We start from the raw sequence: 23544 nt of genomic DNA, 5'->3' as shown, positions 1-23544 counted from the left end.
AGTTGGTAAAACATTTCAGTATGTAGTCAAGACATTTCTCATGATATTCTCCCTAATACCAATCTAAGCTGCAGATTTCAACTTCATAAATTGATTTGTTTCATTCAAAGGGATTTTGGAGACATCGTTTTTATTTAATGACTTAATGGTATTTTCATATGTCTCCCTATAAAAAAACAACTTCTAAGTAATAAAATGTTTCAATAAAAATGTGTAATAAATCAATATTAAAAAAAAATGAACGCATTGAATATAAAGTGTATATTCTTTCATTCATAGTCTAAAACATTTTCTTTGCACATTTAATATTCTTACATTTTTAGCTTTAAATAGAAAGTCCAAGTCACTCCCCAATAGGCCTATGTAATGCAGTATGGTCATCAGAATCTGATGTTATACAGCATATATTAAACAGCACTTAATTGCTGAAGCGACTACAATAGAAATGCTGCAGGAAAAAAAGTCGTAACTAATTGTTGACCAATTTGTGTTTTTAAAGGACTAATGCCAATATTTAGAAATCGGGAGAGCTGATGTTGGGGAAAAAAAAAAAAAAAAAAATACCGAAATGCATACAAATCGAGGGAACTGCACTTACTGAGACATTTACTTGATTCACAAACTTCTCTCACAACAGATGCACTTTTAAAGGCTTGAAGTAAACACAAGTGGTTTTCAAACAGATGACTTGAATGATTTAAAATAAGACAACAAGGTTTAAGCTGTAACTAAAGATCAAATACTTCTAATTCACCCCCTCCACAACAAGGATTCCTATGGTCTTCAGAAACCTGGATATGTGGAAACCTGTTTTTAAAAGTGGGATTTCTAGACCTGGAAAAGTCATGTAAATTAATCCAATCTTACAACACCTTAGACACTTTTATAAATAATGCACATTTTATTTGCCAAGCTCTAAAATATTTCATCAGGTAGAAATTGTGAGTAAAAAAATATTAGTAAAATTCCTTATCCAGTAAATCATGAACAACTGGACAAGTCATGCAAATTCTCTGGTTAAAAAGAGTGGGAACCCTAGAGAATATTCAGCACTTTAAACTTATTTAAAACTTCATTTACAGAAACTAGGAGAGTCGGGCCTTTGAATATTGTTGTGGTCAAAGGTTGAGAACCGTTGCCGTTATCAGCCAAGCAGGCATGGTTATATGGGCAGATGATCTCTATAGAGATATTGAATGAAAAACATGCTTAATTCCCTTTGTTTCACTCTAGGTTATCTCTCAAACCCTTGCTACTTTGGAGCTGTGGTAGGCCGGGTTGCAAACCGCATTGCCAAGGGCCGGTTTGTGGTAGATGAGAGAGAATATAAACTGGCTATAAACAATGGACCCAATGCTCTGCATGGAGGACTGAAAGGCTTTGACTAGGTACATTTGAAATGAAATCCATCTATCCTTTTTCTCCAAAACAAGCTTTGAGTTTGAGAAACACTGAGTGTGCTGTACCACGCACAGACTGACCACACTACACCCGTCAACCTCACCAACCATTCATACTTCAACCTGGCTGGACAGGTACGGCCACAAGCACACAGTTTATAAACCTCGTCTTACACTGCATGGTTAAAGTCTGTGTGAATTGCAGCACAACTGTTTACTACATTGATAATAAGAAATGCTTGAGCAGCAAATCAGCATATTATAATGATTTCTGAAGGATCATGTGACACTGAAGACTGGAGTTATGATGCTGAAAATTCTTAGCATCACATCACAGGAAAAAAATACATTTAAAAATATATTCAAATAGAAGACAGGTATTTTAAATCGCGATATTTCAGAATTTTACTGTATTTTCAATCAAATAAATAGAGCCTTGGTGAGCAAAAGAGACATCAATGAAAAAATCTTTCAAACCCCAAACTTTTGAACTGTATGCAGTATATTATATATCATATACAGACAATATGTGTGTACTTGTTTATCTATATGTGACCCTGGACCACAAAACCAGTCTTAAGTGTCAATTTTTCGAAATTGAGATTTATACATCATCTGAAAGCTAAATAAATAATCTTTCCATTGATGTATGGTTTGTTAGGACAATATTTGGTCGAGATATGACTATTTGAAAATCTGGAATCTGAGGGTGAAAAAAAAATCAAAATATTGAGAAAATCACCTTTAAAGTTGTCCAAATTCAGTTCTTAGCAATGCATATTACTAATCAAAAATTAAGTTTTGATATATTTACAGTAGGAAATTTACTAAATATCTTCATGGAACATGATCTTTACTTAACATCCTAATGATTTTTGGCATAAAATCAAAAAACACTTTTGAAACGAGTATTTACCAGAAATATTATTTACCAGAATTTATTTAGGTGAAAAAAATTAAATGTGCAGTATTTCTGAAAAAAAAAAAAAAATATATATACTGTATATATAAAATCAATTAATTGGAGATACTTTTGATTATTAAAAATGTAATGGAACCATTACAATAGAATTCAGAAAATAATGGAAAACAGAATTTGTTGCAGATAAAACTGTAAAACTCAAACTCAAACTAGACCGGCTTTTTGATTAATACAAATTTTATTTAACCATTAAAACGGAGTATAGAAAAATGAAAATGGACAAAACTGAATTTGGAAATAAAACTGATTTCATAGGGCCCTATAATTATAATACATTTTTTTGTGGTAATAAAAATGTGAACAATAGCTTTTAAAATGACTTAAAATACATATATAATAGCAATGATGCAATAATAATTAGTTCTAATAAAGTATCAAAAGCAAGAAATCATATGATTTATGATTAACAAAACTGTTAAAATACATAATCTATTGTTGCTGAAATGTGAGGGGTGTACTCACTTTTGTGAGCTACTGTGTGTGTGTGTGTGTGTGTATGTATGATGTTTTTGCTTTATAAAAAAGCTAATGTTTCTGAATTAATGAGAGATCTTTGTCTCTTCTCAGCTTCATTTTCCTGATGCTCTGCTGAGGCCAGGAGAGACGTACACAAACACAACACGCTTCACATTCTCAGTGCTCTGAAATTACATCAGCATGCAAAGTTTACTTTTACAACTGCACATCTTTTCTAGCATAATGTTACATGACCAATACAATGGACTGCTTCTAAGCCCATGATGTTGTATTTCTATAATTTGCTCATGTTTAGTAGGGGATATTTGTTCCCCCTACCATAGATCCTACACTAACACGATTACTAAAAGTTAAAATTAACATTACGGGTTGCTTGTAAATATAAATTTGAATGTCATCTAATAGAAACAAAGACTGTAATTTGTTTAGAATTGTTTTGTTTTTTTGAGGTGAATACCATAATGGCGTTATCCAAAAAATGCAGTCATTTAATGAGACAGCTGTAACATTTTAAAATTTGCACAAATTATATAAACACAATAGAATCACAATTATTTTGTAACTCATGTGCCCAAAACATAATTGGGAAAAAATTAAATCCATTATTTTTAACCCAGTTTATTTATTTTTAAATACACTTGATAATGCATCTTTTGGCAAAAATATGTCTTTTCATAATAGTCCCACATTATAATAGAAGTTGTTAATTCTAAACACAATAACAGTGTCTTTTATAATTTGACACTATTCACACTCACAAATACCTCATGTCATACATTCAAGATTCATGCACATGCGGTCTTGTTTCTATAACATTGCATTAAAGCAGTCCAATATGGACTCTGGGATTTAGGAAATGTTTATGTGAAATCACACAATGCCAATATATTTTCTGCATTTACTCTGCAAAAGAAAATGTTTCAAGTGCCTCGACAAAGTTCAACAAAATCATCCACTGACACGTTATAAGGCTGTTTTCAGGTGAACATCCAGCTGTTGTTTAATTGTGAATAGTATGAGAGTGGTGTGAGAAGATCGTTGTGTATTGGATGCTACTGTGTGGAGATGAGCGACACTATGGTGTGTATGATTCGAGATCCTCGAGGACAGCTGATCAGATCCATGCTGGGATTTCTGATCTTCTCCTCTAAGAGCTGATCCAGCTCCCACCGCAGCTCTTTCACCAGCTCAGCCACCTACACAAACACAGTCTGAAATCAAACACTGCCATAGCATGATATAATATTCTAGTAGTGCAAGTCTATTTTACCTCATGAGACGCAGCAGCAAATTTGATCCAGCCGTCATCCAGAGAGATGATGAACTCTCCACGCTGCAGCTCCACGCTCACTTGCCCACCACCGAACAGCACCATGGGATACACGCACACCATGCTACAGTCACGGATAAACACTCGACTGGTCTTCACCTTCTCATGGTACACCAGGTATGGGCTGTCATAGTGCCGCACCTAGAGTAAACGTTTTATATATATATATATATACTCTTTTTCAGTAATAAATACGTCATTTTTTAGATGCCAAGCCAGAGCAAATTTAGTTTAGGTGAGATAGTTACAGAGAAGTTGACAGATGAGGGGTGTATGTGGACGGCTCCGTCACTTTTGGTCATGAAGCGCAGCTCCTCTGCTTTAGGCTGCATCTTCACGGCTCCTTTACTAGTGAGCTTATACTTTCCCTGAGGAGATCTCACCTAAATAAAACATGGCATGATTTACACACATTCACATTAAACATCTCACACACCAGTTCAGACAAATCTGTGCCCTGACCTGGACTACATTAGGGTAGAGAGCCGCACACAACATGGCTGACATCAGATTTGTGTTGTCAGAGTTCAGGTTGGCCTGTGAGGGACAGAAAGACAAAAGAACAGGTCACATGCTGCGAGTTGATTCTAATGATTTTCATCATTGTTTTTACCTAAAGTGTTTATATACAGTCATGGCCAAAAATATCGGCACCCTTGGTAAATATGATCAAAGGCGGCTGTGAAAATTAATATGCATTAATCCTTTTGATCTTTTATTTTTTTTAAAAATCACAAAAATCTAACCTTTCACTGGAGAATAAGAATTTAAAATGGGAGGAAATATCATTATGCAATAAATGTTTTTCTCTAATACACATTGGCCACAATTAACGGCCCCCTTTTATTCAACACTTTTTATTGAAACCTCCATTTGTCAGTTTAACAGCTCTAAATCTTCTCCTATAATGCCTGATGAGTTTAGAGAACACCTGACAAGAGATCAGAGACCATTCCTTCATCCAGAATCACTCCAGATCCTTTAGATTCACAGCTCCATGTTGGTGCTTCTTCAGTTCACCCCACTCATTTTCTACAGGGTTCAGGTCAGAGGACTGGAATGGCCAGCAGAAGCTTGGTTTTGTGCTCAGTGACCCATTTTTGTGTTGTTTTTGAGGTTTGTGTTTGGATCATTGTACGGTTGGAAGATCCAAACATGGCCCATTATAAGATTTCTAACAGAATCAATCACTTGTTGATTTTTTTATCTGCTGGTATTAGATAGAATCCATGATGCCATGTGTCTGAACAAGATGTCCAGGACCTCCAGCAGAAATATAGGCTCACCACATCAAAAATACAGCAGTATATTTCATTGTACACATGGGATACGTTTTATCCCTGTGTTCACCAAACCCATCTTGAGTGTTTGCTGCTAAAAAGCTAATTTTTTAGTTTCATCTGACCATAGAAACCAGTCCCATTTTTACTCATAAGAATTTCTAAGGGTGCCAATAATTGTGTCCAACGTGTATTTGAGAAAAACATTTTTCATAATGAGATTTCCCCCCATTTTAAATTCTTATTATCCAATGAAAGGTTAGATTTTTGTGAATTTTTTAAAATAAAAGATCAAAAGGATTAACAATGCAGATTAATTTTCACAGCCTTCTTTGATCATATTTACCAAGGGTGTCGATATTTTTGGCCATGACTGTATATCTTGTATTGATTTTACCCAAGAGTCTACAACAACACATACTTAAACCTACCACAGAACAATTTCATATATTACTAGTGTCAAAAAACACACTGTCCAGAAAAGGGATAAAACATCTTACAAATAGTTTTGAAAACAGCATATATTAATCAAAGAATGATCACTAGAATATGTGATCAAATGCCCCATCTTTATTTTAACAATTATATTGCATTACATCTAAACTACATCTAAAACAAGCAGTCTTAGACTGTTAATAAATAAATTATTTAATTTGAGAAAAACAAAAAATGTATAAATATTTTGAAATATTTAAATTATTTTTATATCTTAATTTCAATTTTACAACTAAAAATCTTTCAGAAGGTTTCAAAGCTATCAGAAATGTATGAAAACACTCAAAAATGACATTTCGGTCATCACTAATAATTTATTTTTTCCATACTATAGAAATCAATGGCTACCATCAGCTGTTTGGTTACCAACATTCTTCAAAATATCTTTTTTTTTGTTTTTTTTTTGCATTTGGCAGAAACTCATACAGGTTTGGAACGACATGAGGGTGAGTAAATGACAGAATTTGAAAAACTATCCCTTTAAATCAGGCAATATCAAGAGGATCTTTTCAAATTTCTATGATCTTTTTGAATTTCTTTTAGTTCTGTAGTTTTTGTGCCAATACTCAGGAATCACTGTTACCTCATAGCCTGTGGCCTCCAACACCCCATCACTTCCTTTTGAGCTGATTTTTTCAATGACCCTGGCCTTCAGTCCATCCTTCACAAAGCCAATGTCAGACAGAAGCTCTGCAAACTGCCTTTTCAGACATGCTATCTCCTGAGAGAACACACAACACAGAACAGTTAAACCAGAAATGGTGTGCCAATATGACTGACATCTACACTCAGCCAATCAGAGTCCAGTCTCACCTGTAATCCCCGGATTGAGAGGAAGTTCTCTCTGCAGTACTGGTAACCAGCCTTAAAGCCGCTCTGTGCTGCGTTACACCAACCCTGAGCAAACACATCAGATATCAACACAAGTCTTCATGATTATAACAAACAGCATATTTCATGCACATGAACTGGCAAACTATAAATGAACAAGCACCGAATAATGAGCAAGGCTCAGATCTTAATGGGTAATTATCAGAAATGAATAATAAAGAAATTGACTGATATGATCAGAAGCAGATCAATATATTGAGGAGACTGTCATTTTCATGACTGACCATGGAATTACCAGAATCGGCTGATAAAAGTGTCTAAAAGTGATGTTTGCATTAAAATATATATATATATATATATATATATATATATATATATAATGATAGCCTTGTCAATGGAAAATAAAATTCACTGAAATATTTTTTTCAGTATATTTACATACTGAGTAAATATTATGTAAAATAACTGCTCATTTAAATTGAGCAATTTATCTCATTTACTATTATGAAATTGCATTATGTATCTATCAATATTAAAACAAAATATATATATATTTTTTTTAACGCATACTGGAAGAGCTATATTAAATATTATAAATCTATAGTTTAGAAGTTTGTGGTCGGTAAAGATGTTTTAATGTTTTTGAAAGAATATTCTTAGGATCACCACTAGGCTTATTTGATCAAAATACTGTAAAAACAGTAAGATTGTGAAATTATTACAACGTAAAAAATGTCAAATGATCCTTTTGAAATCATTCTAAAATACTGATTTGCTGCTTAAGATATATTTATTATTACCAATACTGAAAAAAGTTGTGCTGCTTAATATTTTTGTGGAAACCATCATTAATTTTTGATTTTAAAAGTTTTTTTATTTATTGTTTAGAAATAGGAAAAAATGTCAGCCTAATAAATACAATGACAAGAATAAAAAAAAAAAATCTAAATAATGATACTGATATGCAGGTATGAACAGACTGAGTTGCAGAAGTTTGTGGATGGATTTAATTTACCAAGGTCAAATACTGTAAAATATACTTTTATTAGAAGCTATAAAAGCGTAATAAAATCATTAACAAATTTTAAGCAAAAAAAAAAGCAAGCGAGTGGTGAAGGATGTGTATACCATTATGAATTGTGTACCTCTAGTTATTAATTTGATCAGAGCCTGTACTGACCTTGTACGCCTGCAGCAAAGCAAGATGGTCGCTGTTTGCCAGAGAGAACCCCAACTTCTTCTCGTTAGCTTCCTCTCGTTTATCCCAGGGAGACACCTGCGAATATGGCAGGATCTCAGGTAACATAGCACTGCACTGGAGTAATATCTTCCACATGTGTCTGGTGACTTACGAATGGACTCTTGAAGGCCAGGCTGGCGGCGATGGTGAGGGCAGGGTCCAGGCAGCGGAAGATGGCTCCCAGCAGCATGAGTTTACCAATGCGGACGTCCACAGGCAGACAGGCCAAATGCCAGCCCAGTGGAGTCAGAGACTCCTTGTCCGTCAGGGCGCCCAGTGCACACAGGCGCTGTTTAGCGGCCTCCAGACTGCCCTCAGCGGGCGGCTCAATAAGCTGAGAGAAAACTGACTCCAGAGGACGCTCCGCAAACACCTCCAACACCTTAACCCTGGGAGAGAAGAACAGAAATGGGTTCAAATTTAACAAATCACATGCAGTTTGCTTGTGTTGAAGGAATAGTTTACCCAAAAATGAAAATGTTCTGAAAGGCCTTTCAAGATGTAGATGAGTTTGTTTCTTCATGGGAACAGATTTGGAGAAACTTAGCATTACATCACTTGCTCACCAGTAAAGTGAATGGGTGCCGTCAGAATGAGAGTCCAAACATATGATAAAAACATCACAATAATCCACAAGTAATCCACACAACACCAGTTCATCAGTTAATGTCTTGTGAAGTAAATAGCAGCATGTTTGTAAGAAACAAATCCATCAAGATGTTTTTAACATTCAAACTTTGCTTCAGCTAAAATACAAGCCCATTATCCATAATATTGCTTTCTCCACTGAAAACATTGTCTCGTTTATATCAGGAGTGAAATATACACAGATTAAGCAAGCTGTTTTACAAGCAAAAACAGTCCAAAACTGTTCTAAACTAATATTTTGGTGGATTTGGATATAAGAGGATAACAGTTGATGGACTAGAGGTAGTGTTATTATGGATTACGGATTTTGGTGATGGTTTCAAGTTAAATAGCCTTAATGATGGATTTGTTTCTTACGAACACAGTTTTTCACATCACAAGACATGAACCGATGGACTGGAGTGGTGTGGATTACTAATGGATTATTGTGATGTTTATATCAGCTGTTTGGACTCTTATTCTGACGGCACCCATTCACTGCAGATGATCCATTGGTGAGCAAGTGATGTAATGCAAAATTTCTACAAATCTGTTCTGATGAAGAAACAAACCCATTGACATCCTACATGGCCTGAAGGTGCATTTAATTTTGGGGTGAACTACTCCTTTATTATTTAAAGTTTTTTTTTTCTTTCAAGGTTGTTTTAAGGTGGTTACCTTAGACACAGCTGCTCCAGGGGAACTCTCTGAATCTCAGGCAGCTGCTGTTGGCTCAGGTGGTATGTGAAGCGATGGCCCGTAAACAGATGGAAGCAGACGCCTGATGCCACACGACCGGCACGGCCTTTTCTCTGAAGAGCGTTGGCACGAGAGACCCACACATCCTCTAGACTCTCCATACTGCGACTAGCATCGTACCTAATACATGCACAAGCATATGATAATGCATCCAAAACCACAAAGAATATTCAATGTTAACCAAGAAAAATAAATAATCTATGTTTGGACAGGGTCTCAAACCTCTTTTCCTTCATCCGGCCAGAGTCTATGACATACACCACATCATCAATGGTGACAGAAGTTTCAGCGATGTTGGTGGAGATGATGATTTTGGTCACACCCTCAGGTGGGCGGGTAAAGACCGCCTGCTGCTCCTCATTGGACAGGGACGAGTGTAGAGGATACACTACACACCTAAAAAAAAGTTTACACAATCATAAATATATATCATCCACTTTTTACAGGTGAATCCGACAAACCAAAACATGTCCAGGTTACATTTCAGCCCATAACAATTGTTTCATTAATAATTATTTATATATATTAACAAACATAAAAGTTTGGGGTCAGTCTATTATGTCTATTATGTTCACCCAGGTGGCATTTATTTGATCAATTTAATGCATTTTTGCTGAATAAAAGGATTAATTACTTTCCAAAAAAAAAAAATTATATACAGTCGTGGTCAGAATTATTGGCACCCTTGGTAAATGTGATCAAAGGCAGCTATGAAAATAAACCTGCATTATTAATCCTTTTGATCTTTTATTTAAAAAAAAACATCTAAAAAATCTAACCTTTCATTGAACTAAAACAACTGAAAATGAGGGAAAATCTCATTATGAAATAAATGTTTTCTCAAATACACGTTGGACAATTATTGGTACCCCTAGAAATTCTTATGAGTAAAATATTTCTGAAGTATATTCCCATTCATATTTAAATTGAGCACTCCAGGGTGATTATGAACATGGAATTATCCAGCCTTGGCTTCCTGTTTCACAGAAATATAAACAGGAGGGAAAACAAAGTCCAAATTCCCTTAATCATCCATCACAATGAGAAAAACCAAAGAACATATTTCTGATGTGCAACAAAAGATAATTGAGCTTCACAAATTAGTGAAGTGGCTTTAAGAAAAGAGCTAGAGCAGTCAAAATTCCCATTTCCACCATCAGGGCAATAATTAAGAATTTCCAAAGAATATAAAATGTTACAAATCTGCACATTTTAGAGTGGCCTTTTATTGTGGCCAGCGTAAGGCACACCTGTGCAATAATCATGCTGTCTGATCAGCATCTTGATATGCCACACCTGTGAGGTGGATGAATTATCTCGGCAAAGGAGAAGTGCTCACTAACACAGATTTAGACAGATTTGTGAACAATATTTGAGAGAAATAGGCCTTTTGTGTATATAGAAAAAGTCTTAGATCTTTGAGTTCAGCTCATGAAAAATGGGGGCAAAAACAAGTGTTGTGTTTATAATTTTGTTCAGTGTATATATACACGTCACGCTAATGAGATGGTGCAAGATTAATTTCTTTTGATTTTTAGGTGAAAAAAAATGACTGCTTTAAGAAACTGTCAATTTACATGAACAGCACTGACTGAAAAACTGGCACGATTACAACAATGTACCTGTTTTTTCTTCTATTATTGAACATCCTGTTAGACTGCAGCTGCTCATATAATTGCTTTATTTCAGCAAGTCCTGGTAAGAAGACCAAAACAGCACCTGTGCATTCACCAAAAAAAGAAAAAGCAAACAAAAAACAAAAACAAAAAAGAGAGTCAGTTTTTTTTTTTAACCTTTCTAAGGAGGCTGTAATTATTTGAACAGACGTCTAGTGCAGGGGTTTATGGAGCTCTTTACCTGGTGGGTAACTGTGCTCTCCATCAACAATCCACTCCAACAGACTCTCCAACAGGTCCATGTTGATTTTATCAAGATCCATAGCAGCCAACGTTTTCACTACAGACTTTGAGTAATCTTAACAAAAGATGCACAAAGACATACACAGTTCAGGGTATTTTGTCATATTACACAGAGATTATTCAATAAGCAGTTTGAACTTTGCACAATCACTAAAGACATAAATGAGCATAGACAGGCTTGCAAAAAAACTGAAAAATAATAATAAGCAGGCCCACAAAAAATCCCCCCCCAAAAATAAGCATAGGAAATTAAGAAAAATCTGGTAATAAATCAATAAAACATGCTAAAATGACAGAATTCTAGTTTTTACTGGAATATCGGACGGTAAGATCCTGTTGACTGAGCTGCTGATCAGGGATGGAGTCTTTGACCGAATCCTTTTTCATGAGAGACGTAAAGGACCAGCTACCATCATCAAAATCCTCAATAGGAGCCCGTCCCTTCCCAGCTATGCCACCCTGACCGGAGGGACGATTTTGCTTTGTGGAGCGCCGATATGGACTACCATCTTCAATTACATACCTTCACAACAAAAGAACAAACCAAATTTATTTTTGTGTGACGAATATATAACAATCATAGATGAAGCTATATGTATTTTATGTGAATACTTGGTCTTAGCGATGGCGTCTTCAAGGAAGAACTGCTCCACTGGGAATGTACGTCCTTCAGATAGCAAAGTCCATTTCGAAGTGTGAAAGAGAAATGTGTGATGGATTAAATTATAAAGTTTACATCTTTAAAGGTGCACTGAGGGTGATGCACTATATTGCCAAAAGTATTGGGTCACCCCCTTCTAATTAACAGGTTTGACTACTTTAGTAATTTCCATGAGTACAAATCTTAATGTTTAAGCATATAATGATATTCGAGGGAAATGTGTGTTTCTAATTTTATTGCAACAGTTTGGACAGGACCCTTTTCTATTCTAACATGACAGTGCCTCTATGTATAAGGCAAGGTTCAAAAAGAAATGATTGATTCAGTCAGTGTGGAAGAACTTGACTGGTCTGCAGAAAGCCTGATCCCAGCTGAACACCTCTGGTGTGACTTTATATGCAGACCTTGAAACAAAAACTCATCACCAAACACCAATGATTTGTACATACACTATAGGGACAAAAGTATTGGGACCCCCTTCTTTAGAACAGAAGAAGGCACTTCCAAAACTGTGGCAACAAAGATGGGAGCATAATTCACTTATTTAAAAACTGTATTTCCATCTCTGTTGCAACAGTTTTTAAAGGGTCTAAAATGACAGTACCCATATACAAGTCATTGGTGTTTGGTGATGAGTTTTCGGCTCATATAAAGTCACACCAGGGGTGTTCAGCTGAGATTAGGACTTTGCTTTAAGCAGACCAGTCAAGTTCTTCCACACTGACTGAATCAGTCATGTCTTTTTGAACCGTGTCTTTTACACAGAGGCGCTGTCATGTTAGAATAGAAAAGGGTCCTGTCCAAACTGTTGCTATAAAATTAGAAACACACAATTCCCTAGAATATCATTATATGCTTAAAGATTTGTACTCATAGAAATTACTAAAGTAGTCAAACATGTTCATTAGAAGGGGGTGACCTAATACTTTTGTCAAAATAGTGAATATAATACCTGGTATATGGATGCTGGGGCATTTGTTGAAGTACTGTGAGAAGAGCTCGGCATTCAGTGTTGCACTCATCATAATTATTTTCAGATCCATCCTTTTTACAATCAGATCCTTCAGAACCAGCAACAGGAAGTCACTGTGAGACAAGAATCATGTGACTGTCAGACTCATGTGTGTGACCGAGATGTAATGTGCACATGTGCTTTCCACAAACCTCTCTTCTGTCCGTTCATGGACCTCATCCACGATCACATGAGTGACACCACTGAGCTCAGAGTCACCCTCTAACCTCCGCAAAAGGACACCGGTGGTGCAGAACATCAACCTGGTGCTGGAGGACTGGATACAAGAAAGTATATACAGACATTAACATTTTTTTTTTTAGCAAGGATGCATTCAATTGTTTAAAAATGAGTAAGGGGGTTTATGTTGTTACAAGATTCATATTTCAAATATATCTTCTGAACTTTACATTCATCAAAGAATCGTTTCCAAATTGTTTCCAAAAAAAAAACAAATTAATTAATCAAGTGACACTGAAGACAGGAGTAATGATGCTGAAAATTCAGCTTTGCATCACAGGAATAAATTACAGTATAAAATATATTAAAATAGTAAGCAGTTATTTTGTATAAATACAGCCTTGGTGAGAATAAGAGACTAGAGATTTCAGCCTTTGACAATATTCAATGTACTATATCTTGTATATTGAATTTCTTGAAATGGCTCTAAAAAAAAAAGTTTATTCAATATATATGGCACCATGATTTGAACTAAACAGTTATTGATGCCTATTTATTTAATAACATTTAATGTGAAAATAAAAACAGTTACTTTTAGTTAAATAATTTTCTGTTGATTACGGTAGCAGTAATTCAACAAATGATAATCAAATTATGATGAAAATCTTTGAGAATATATTGTAAGTATCAGACATTTTGCTCAGCCTTAAGTAGCACCCAGAGTAAATGTGGTTGGTGTGTATAAACTGTGTTACCCTGACGGTCTCCAGACGGATCTGATAGCCTGTAGAGTGACCCAAGGCTTCTGCTCGTTCCTGGGCCACTCGGGTCGCCACAGTGATGGCAGAGATGCGCCGTGGCTGAGTGCAAATAATGTTGGCCACTCTATTCGGCCCTCCAGTCTGGAGAAAATGATCCAGGATAAACTGAGGAATCTGAGTGGTTTTCCCGCACCTGAGGTTACATTAATTCAGACATGAAGAGATGTCAACATCATCAAATTTAACCAAATATAAAAACTAGTTAATAGAATAGAAATGCTGCAGGTCACAGTCTTACCCAGTCATCCCGCTGATGACGAGAACCTGGTTCTTATCCAAACACTCCAATACGGCCTCTCTCTTCTGCCATGCAGGTAGCTTCTGCCTCTGCTCCTGCATCGATGTATAGCGCCTCGACGACTGACAGAGAGAACACGCAAATCAAACTATGAAAAATCTATTTCTATATTCTATCACTTTCTTCTGTGTAACACAAAAGGTGAAAATTTGAGCAATATCCCGACTGTTCTCTTCCATAAAATAAAAATAAATGGAAATGGTGCTGTCAAGCTCCAAACTGATTCAAAAGTGCTCTATAATGAGGTTTGAACACAAGACATGGGGGAACTAATATGAGGTTTGAAATCATTAACATCAACCCTGAAGCAATGTGTTAATAGGTGGTATATTTGATTTAAAAGCGACAGCAGAGGACAAGAAAAATGTACATTTCTGTCTGTATAATAAAGCTATCAAATGACTTCAGAAGTCTTGGATTACAGTGCTTTGGTCATACAGAATATTTTGAGAAGCTTTTCAGTCATTTTGATGTTTTCTTCAAAAACTCACTTTGTTTTGTGAAAGAAAGGAATGAGTCCTAAAACCTGGAAACAAGGTAGCATTTAACTTAAACTTTCTAAATTGTATATTTTTAAATAAGGATTAAGAAAGAGGTTAATGGTGGTGACGTTGAAGTCATGTGACCTTGGAGTAGTCCATTTATAACCTAACTTTCTGACAATTGTATTTTGGCTCCAAAGGTGTGTTAATTTCTGAAAATGATGGACAAAATGTGTATGAATCATAAAAACTTTTGTTGGTCACAGAGCTTATTTTCTGCAATAATCCAAAAGCCAGTATGTAAATCCAGTTGGTTTCTTGTTGAGAAGCAGGGTGATGCTCACTTACCGGTTGGCCTACAAAAACCTCTACACAGGTTTGAAATGACATGAGGATACAAATCACAATCACACACACACATCCAAGCCAATAGGGGCAAGGCAGGCCCACAACAGGTATGTTACCTGTTTCTTCTTGAACTCTCTGCAGAGCTTCTTATTCTCTTGCAGTGTTTGCTCAGTTTTGATCTCGATCTTCACCATCCTCTTCCTCAAGTTAACATAGCTCTCGTTTTCCACTGGGATGCATTCTTCTTCGTCTTCATCATCATCACCATCTTCTGGTTCATCATCAATCTCCTCTCTTATGTATGAAGCATCTGATTAAACAGAAGTTTCATTTTTGGGTGAAATATTAATTCAAATATAGTTTTAATAATAATAATAATAATGATGAAGTCTTAAGTCATCCAATCTTTCACCTTCCTTCTTTCTCACTCTGTGGTTTGTGCTCTCGGTGGTGTTGGTTAATTGATCTCTAGTTGCTGTATTGGTCGTAATGTTGTTTTCGACAGTGTTCCTACTGCTCCGATTCCTAGCTGGAGTGACGGTGGGCGGAGCCAGAACAGGGGGCGGAGCACTGTATTTGTGATGAGCAGCTGACAGCAGCTCTCTGACAGGCCCGTCCTCCTCCAGACAGGAAATGAGGGTGTAGACCACCGGCTCTCCTTTCTGCGCAGCACTGAGTGCCTGACCGAACAGGTACTCTGTGACACTGAGGCGTCCTGCGCCTGAGAGCGATTCATCAGTGCTACTGAAGGCCACGAGCGGAGCTTGATAAGGATATAAACTACCTGGTTGGAAGCGAATCTCCAGCTGATAAACAGGAGCTTCTGTGCTGCTAAACCCTGGTTGACTTGCCTTACAAAATTCTCTGGAAGAACTTGATTTAGGAGTTTGGTGCTTGAACCTGCAGCGGTTTCCATATGTACAGCCTGCCCCCTTCAGGTAAAACTTACAAATCTGATTGGATCCTGACTGCTTTTTACAATTCGCAGAGTCTGAAATTGTGTTCCGCCTTTCATCCAGCCACAGCAAATCAAGCTGGATAGTCCAAACACGACTGCTGATGCGCTCACAGAAGCGATCGCCGTAGATTGCGGTCAAAGCCAGGGCCTCTTCCTGTCGCACAGCTACACAGTCCTCCCGAGAAAGGAGGTCCGATGTTTGGGGTCTGAACGCGCTGGAGCCGAAACGTTCTGTGATCATCTTGGATAGGAGGAGCTCTAATGTCGCTCCAACTTCACCACGTCCAATTTCTTCTCCAGCCTCCAAAGCTTGTCGACAGCGTTCACGGTCAAAGCCATACCTACAACATAATGGGAAACACTTTAGAGTTACTTATACACTATAATGAGTGATCAAACAGATTCAGTACTACTTTAGTTTGATTAATAGTACACCTCATCTACCATCCAAGCATAAACTATCTGCGCACATTATGCTTTAATACACTGTAAACTTTTTTGTTTTTGAATTTTTACAGAAAAGAGTAAAAATGCTGCAGTAAAAACATGTCAACTGGTTAATATATGGTTATTAAAACGCCTATGAATTATTGTATAATTAACAGTGAAAAACAGTACAAGGACCCTCACAAAAGTTGCTACACAACATCACACATGGTTGTATTTTATATAAATATAATCATCTCTCATCCCTTTTGCTATCTGTATTGTACATTATGCCGTTTTGTGTTATATTTTCTCATTTAATTTTTTGCAAATACAGTTATTAATCAAACAGATAAAAATATTTAATGTTCCTGTAAAATACTGTCAAATTTACGGTTATTATTAGACACAAAAACTATGAATTAGCATATAATTTACAATGAAAAAGAGTAAAAAGACATTCCCAGAAGTCCCTGCATGACACATCACATATCACATATGATTTGATATAAATACATTTTTTATTCTCATTTTCTCAGGATGTTTTGGGTTACATTTTCTGTTATTTAATTTTTACAGTTATTACCTAATAACCAATCGTTACGTTTATTATTTACAGTTCCCTCCAAAAGTATTGGAACAGTAGAGACAAAATTGCTCTGTTGGCTGTGGAGTCAAGACATTTACAAATATGATTAAACGATGAATATGAGACAAAACTACAGAATGTCACGTTTTATTATTAGTTGATTCAACCCATAGATGTTTTACCAGCTAAGAAGTTCAGCACTTTTAAAGTTTCATCCCTCTATCTGATGTGAGCATAAGTACTGGAACAGTTGCCTCACAGGTCTTTCTAAGTGATCAGCTGTGTCCTGTTGCATTAATTCTTCAGATATTGAAAGCAGGGAATGTGTCGTATCAGTTATATCCATTACTTCTGTATTCTGAATCTTGCATTCAATGATGACACACAAACCAGGATGAAGATGAGGGAGCTGACTTCGAGAGAAAAGCAAGCAATTTGGATGCTAAAAGAAAAGATGAAGTCAGTTAGAGCTCTAGCAAATACAAAGGGCATGGAGAAATCAAGAGTTTGGAAACCACCAGCGACACCAGCAACCAACAACTACCTGATCGGCTGAGAAAACAACAGTAGTTGATGACAGACAAATCATAAAAGCCGTGAAAATGAATCCTAAAAGACGTGTCTGTAAAATCACCAACAACTTCCGGAAAGCTGGGGTGATGCTCTGACAATCTACTGTCCTCAGGAGACTTTGACACAGAATTACAGATGCTACACAGCAAGATGCAAACCTCTGACCAGCACCAAAAATAGAAAGGCAAGACTAGAGTTTGCAAAAAAGCACAAAGGTGAGCCAGACAGCCTCATCTGTAAAGCATGGTGGAGGTGGTGTCATGGCATGGGCATGCATGGCTGTCTCTGGAACAGGCCCTCTCAACTTTACTGATGATGACAGTAGCAGAATGAATTTGGAAGGGTACAAAACCATCTTGCCTACCAATATTCAAGAAAATGCCACCAGATTCATTGGGAAGTTCTTCATATTGCATCAGGACAATGACCCAAAACACCCTGCCAGTTCAGTCAAGCAATTTATAAGGGCAAAGAAATGGAAAGTCTTAGATTGCCCAAGTCAATCTCCAGATTTAAATCTGATTGAACATGAATTTCTCCAGCTGAAGAGGAGAGTAAAGGCAGAAACTCCCCAAAACAAGCAACAATTGGAATCGGCTGCATTAAAGCCTGGGAAAAGCATTTCAAAGGATGAGACCAAGAGTCTGGTGATGTCTATAGGTCACAGACTCACTGCTGTGATTGTGTGCAAGGGATCTGCAACTAAATAATAGGTTTTAATCTTTTATACCTGCCTTATGTTCAACTGTCACAATACTTATGCTCACATCAATGAGTGGGATGAACTCTAAAAGTGCTGTTCTTTTTGTGTTGCTGTTTTATTTTATTAAATGTGACATTCTGTAGTTTTGCATCATATTCATCTTTTAATCATATTTGTAAATGTCTTGACTCCACAGCCAACAGAGCAATTTTGTCTTCACTGTTCCAATACTTCTGGAGGGCACTGTATAAGAAGAAAAACTTAAATAGCTTAACACTGCATGATATGTAATTTGACTGTAAAATACTGTCAAATTTATGGTTATTGCAAGTAAAAACTAATGAATTGCTATATAATTTAGGGTGAAATACAGAAAAAGAGGTCCCTTCGTGACATCATATACGATTAGATTGTATTAAAAAGTTTTGCTTCTGTTTTTTCACAAATTTACATTAAGAAGATGTGTGTTACATTTTGTTATTTAGTGAATGTTTATCACATTATTTAAGTATCGTGTGTTACCATGATGGTGTTTTTTGTCTTTTGTGTATGACCCTGTGCACAGTCTAAACATGAATACTGGCCATGTTTTATGGACCGGCCACTTACAGTAAACTCTGACTTTTTTCTACATGTGCATCACCTGTATTATTATGGTAATTACCAGTACATTATAAGGTAAAAGGTAGATTTTGGTAGTTCAAATAGGCTGAGTTATTAACATGAAATATAAAGTTGTAAAATATATAGGCACCAATATGGCATCCTATAATACCTCTCCGTACAACGTCACCGTATTTTTGGTGAATTTCTGGCAACCACAGCTCTTGTATTTCTACGTAAATTTAACAGGACATTTTTTAAGTGTACCATCACTACAAAAATCTTGAAATATAAGTAATGATGTCTGTTTTCGCCAAAGTGTACCTGCAAAGAGTGCCCAGAGCAAACAGAGAGATCACTGGCTCTGGCTTTGTGTGCTTCTCCTCGACCGAGTCCTCTATCCAGTCATCACTGTCGGCACACTCTACTCCATCATCATGGGTTTTCCAGAACTGACCTTCCTCACGATGGTCTAGCTCATCATACTCCCCTTCTTCCTCCTCCTCCTCCTCACCACCTTCATAGTCAGAGCCGCTACATGACAAAAATACATTCTTAGACAGTTAGTGCGCAACACAAGGGTTAAAGGAATAGTTCACCCAAAAATGAAAATTCTGTCATTAATTACTCACCCTCATGTCGTTCCAAACCTGTAAGACCTTCGGAACACAAATTAAGATATTTTTGATGCATTCTGAGAGCTCTCTGACCCTCCCATAGACAGCAAGGATCCTACCACGATCAAGGCTCAGAAACGTAGCAAGGAGATCTGTAAAATAATCCAAGTGATATCAGGGGTTCAACCGTAATTTTACGAAGGTACGAGAATACTTTTTGTAAAAGAAAACAAAAATAACTTTTTTTCAACAATTCGTCTCATTTTGGAGAGTATCACATACATTAAGAATGTATGCGGTTCTGTACGGTTGAACCGCTGATGTCACATGGATTATTTTAACAATGTCCTTGCTATGTTTCTGGACCTTGATCGCCTATGGAGGATCAAAAAGCTCTCATATTTGATAACAAATTTCTTAATTTGTGTCCAAAGATGAACAAAGGTCTTACAGGTTTGGAACGACATGAGGGTGAGCAAGTAATGACAGAATTTTCATTTTTAGGTGAACTATCCCTTTAAGAGAGAAAAATACTCTATGGACAAAATGAACAGGAGAACCAAGGCCACTGTTGCCTCTATAGAAGCAAACTCAAGTTCACCTATTTGGTGTCTGATACTCGTGGCTCTGAAGTTCCCGCAGAAGTTCTTTGACCTGCAGTTTGTTCTCTGAGGTCATGTGTATCTTCTGCAGGGGCAGCTGCACTTGCTCTGGTCTAAATCTGGATCTCTTCTCCTCATCATCATGTTTTCTGGCCACCGCCTGAGATCTTCCTCTGCCGGTTCCTCCACGAGCCCCACGGACACCTCTTGAACCTCTAGATGAGGGAGGCTTGAATGACCGACTGGGACCCAAATCAAGGTTGAAATCATCTTCATCACCCCAACATCCACTAGCAGCTTTCCTGTTTCCTCCTCCTCCTCCTCCACCTCCACCACCTCTGGGTTTACTGAACCGTCCTCCACCCCGATTGGGGTTGCTTCTCCTCCTTCCACTCATTAGTTCAGCTCCCTTTTAGTGTAACTTATTTATTTTCAATTGAAGCATACGTGTGTTAATACACTTGTCCTGAAAACATCTGCAAACAAGCTAAAATAAGGTTAATCATTTCTTATATATCTGCTTATGTATATTTAACGGATGGCATTTTATTTGTAAGGATTATAAGCATAAATCAACCATTTAAATAAACACGACAACCAGACTCGAGTTAGGACGCATTATACATACTTTAGTATCAGAAGCTTGAACTCAGCAGCAAGCAAAAGAGTTTCGACAGGAAACATGATTCATTCTTTCAAAATAAAAGTCTGACGTGGAACAAAATAAAAGCTTGAGCTCGATTTTGTTTTTTCATTTTATAATTTTATTTTGTTTGCGTTTTTTTAATCACAAAATATTATATATTGAAATTAGCTTTAAGCTGTATCACGATAAGTCATGTTTCAAAAAGGACATCATAATAAATCAATACTAAACAATAAAACATCGATAAATAGGATCAGTGATCTATAAAAATAATTACACCGCATAACAACAGCACAGGGAATTTAGTGCCTTGCTTAAATGCTCGTTTTCAATGTCCTAATGCTGGCAAACACAGCTAAAATCACTCCATCTGACTACACTATTTGTCAATGTGCAAAGACTTTAATGGTCCAATTACATTAGATAGACAGAACAAGCTCTCACAGAGAATAGCTAAGTTCTCAAAATGAAACCTTTTGGGTCCAAGAAGTCATTAGTCATTTCTGGTAATCTGGGTGTTTTGTTCTCTGATCTCTTTCTGAGTATCACACATGTTAAAAAGTGAAAATATGCAGTTTATACTTAACCTTAAAAACAAACAAACAAGCAGTATAACTTAAATAGACCTATTAAAGTTTCTTTTTTCCCAGTGATGTTTTTCTATTCTTTATTTAGGGATATTCCAAAAGAAACTGAACCTGTTTAATATATCGGTGAACATTTAAAAAAGTAGGCCTATTATTAAGACTGTAACACCTCAGTGGTACTAAATACATAACAAAATTATTCCGACAGCTTCACAAGTGATGTTGAACGCGTGCAAATCATTTGATGGCTATTTTCTGCCATCAGAGTTACTGAACAAACTTCCTAAAGCTTCCTAAATTCTGTCACAAGTCCTGTTTTGAAAATAAACTAGAGTTGTAGTAACTTACATGAATTCTGCTTAGATTTTATACTTTAAAAAAAAAACAAAAAAAAAAACAAGATATATCATTCTAAAATTTAAGTGTTTCAGATATGGCAACCCAGGTTTGCATAGAGTACAGCACAAATAGGGGGATTGTGGAACTGATAGGGTCTTTTTCGTGCAAGATTAGTCTCCTAGAGGAGGTGAACCCTGAATAAATTAATCTTTAGTCTGACTGCACTAAAGATTATGTTCTTGTATGATTTGTGAGTGCATTTCTCTGCTGAGGGGAAAGGGCGGGAACAATTTTGTACATGAACAAGGCCTAAGTTAATCCTTCATGTGGACAGATGGGGGAGCTAGCTGACCAGAGGAGAGTGATTATAGTGGCCATGTGTGCATGGATTCACTTTAGATCTTTCTAGATTTAAGATTGTGGTGGGACAGGACAAAACTCTCATTTTAGTTGGTTTTTAAAGGTAAGTGGCCCTTCTGTGCTATTTGGGATACATAGATAGATGTTACCAGGTGTAATTGAAGGAAGACAGTGCTGTTAGTTTCTGACTTCAGTTAAAAATTAAAATTAAAACTACAAATAAAACACTTTTGTTACTTAAAATGTAACTTAATTTAACTTAAATAAAATATTAAAAACAGCTAATAGCATTTCTCATTTTCATTAACCTGATGTAAAATAATTAGAATAGATATAAAAATCAATAATTAAAAAAAACATATTGAAAAATGAAATAATAATAATAAAAAATGAAAAAAATTAATAAATGTGCAACAAAATTACCAAAACTTAAACTATAATTAAAAAATGTTTAAATACTTAAAATATGTAGCTATCTTTAAAAGAAGTGCATATGGAGCTGGTATCAGAGGATGCTTGGCAAATAACGCTTTTCAGCCTATCTATTTAATAAGATTAGGAATAAATAGATGGCAAGTCTGTGTCAGCATTGTGTGGGAATACATTGTGAATGATGATCAACAGTGAGGATTGCGGAGGTGGCGAGGGTGAGTCGAGAGTCAAGGTCAAAAGTACAGGTCGGGGAAGTACTGATTCAGGAACAGAAGTCTTGGCTGATTTTACATACGTCAGAAAAGTAACACAAAAGTGTGACGAATGTCCAAACGCCTTCAGTGGACTTTTTTTCTTCCATTTCCTTCATGCTAAACACAGCTTCTTTCTGTTTGAGTGTAGTAATTGAGGACATGATGGATGATGAGGTATATCTGCAGACATGCAGAAAGCAGTGGGAGCTTTCGAGGGTCCAGAACTTTCTGCTGAAGATGACAAAGGATAGTTTAGGGCAAAGGAGGTGATGAGTAGGAGGCAAATAGGGTAACAGAGAGAGGGGATACTGTCCATGAGTGTCTGTTCTTTAAACCAGACAGCTGCTTATGTAACAAACAACCACTAGACAAAATGGGAAGGGAGCCATTTTCTCATACATTTAAACAAATGGTGTAGTTTGTTATCTTTGTAGGTCTTTCTTTTCTATGTGCAGCTCCTTATTTCGAGCTATCTGTTTTGTTTTCAACCCTTGCGGATATCCTCCCTCTCTGCGTTCTTCTGTTTTTATACTGATAGAGCACAACCTTTTGGCTTTCGTCACTTATATTTGGCCCCTTCCTGAAACACAGGCCTGAGCACCGGAGAAAGAAGGCACAGGGTGTAGGCGGCCTTATGTAATTTCTTTGTGCTGCTCAGTGAAAACAATTAGTGGATACACATCAATTATGACTAATGTATTCTGTCAAACTTT

The 23544-nt window shown here is 36.5% G+C and overlaps 1 protein-coding gene across 1 annotated transcript; it reads right to left on the bottom strand.

Annotated features, from left to right (window-relative positions):
* Positions 1–3014: 3014 nt before the first annotated feature.
* dhx57 (DEAH (Asp-Glu-Ala-Asp/His) box polypeptide 57) lies at positions 3015–20891 on the bottom strand. Its single transcript, XM_079436661.1, has 23 exons — positions 20842–20891; positions 20213–20689; positions 19319–19528; positions 15555–16441; positions 15259–15452; positions 14253–14374; positions 13949–14147; positions 13166–13290; positions 12954–13087; positions 11953–12007; positions 11652–11863; positions 11279–11395; positions 11044–11140; positions 9644–9817; positions 9341–9541; positions 8148–8424; positions 7976–8071; positions 6778–6861; positions 6548–6685; positions 4652–4726; positions 4438–4572; positions 4130–4330; positions 3015–4055 (listed from the first exon to the last, which is right to left on the bottom strand). The coding sequence occupies exons 2-23, from the start codon at positions 20608–20610 to the stop codon at positions 3912–3914; spliced, it is 4275 nt and encodes a 1424-aa protein (XP_079292787.1). The 5' UTR covers positions 20611–20689; positions 20842–20891; the 3' UTR covers positions 3015–3911.
* Between the last annotated feature and the right edge of the window lie 2653 nt (positions 20892–23544).

The sequence above is a fragment of the Barbus barbus genome (assembly GCF_936440315.1).
Source record: "Barbus barbus genome assembly, chromosome: 16".
Classification (NCBI taxonomy): Eukaryota; Metazoa; Chordata; class Actinopteri; order Cypriniformes; family Cyprinidae; genus Barbus; species Barbus barbus.
This window is presented reverse-complemented; position numbering and strand designations above follow the sequence as displayed.

Coding starts and splice junctions, on each gene's coding strand:
- dhx57 (XM_079436661.1), bottom strand. CDS start 20,610: ATGAGTGGAAGGAGGAGAAGCAACCCCAATCGGGGTGGAGGACGGTTC. Junction 9,818..11,043: donor AATAATAGAAGAAAAAACAG/GTACATTGTTGT, acceptor ACTTTTTTTTAG/GTGTGTAGTGTATCCTCTAC. Junction 6,862..7,975: donor CTTTGCTGCAGGCGTACAAG/GTCAGTACAGGC, acceptor GTGTTTGCTCAG/GGTTGGTGTAACGCAGCACA.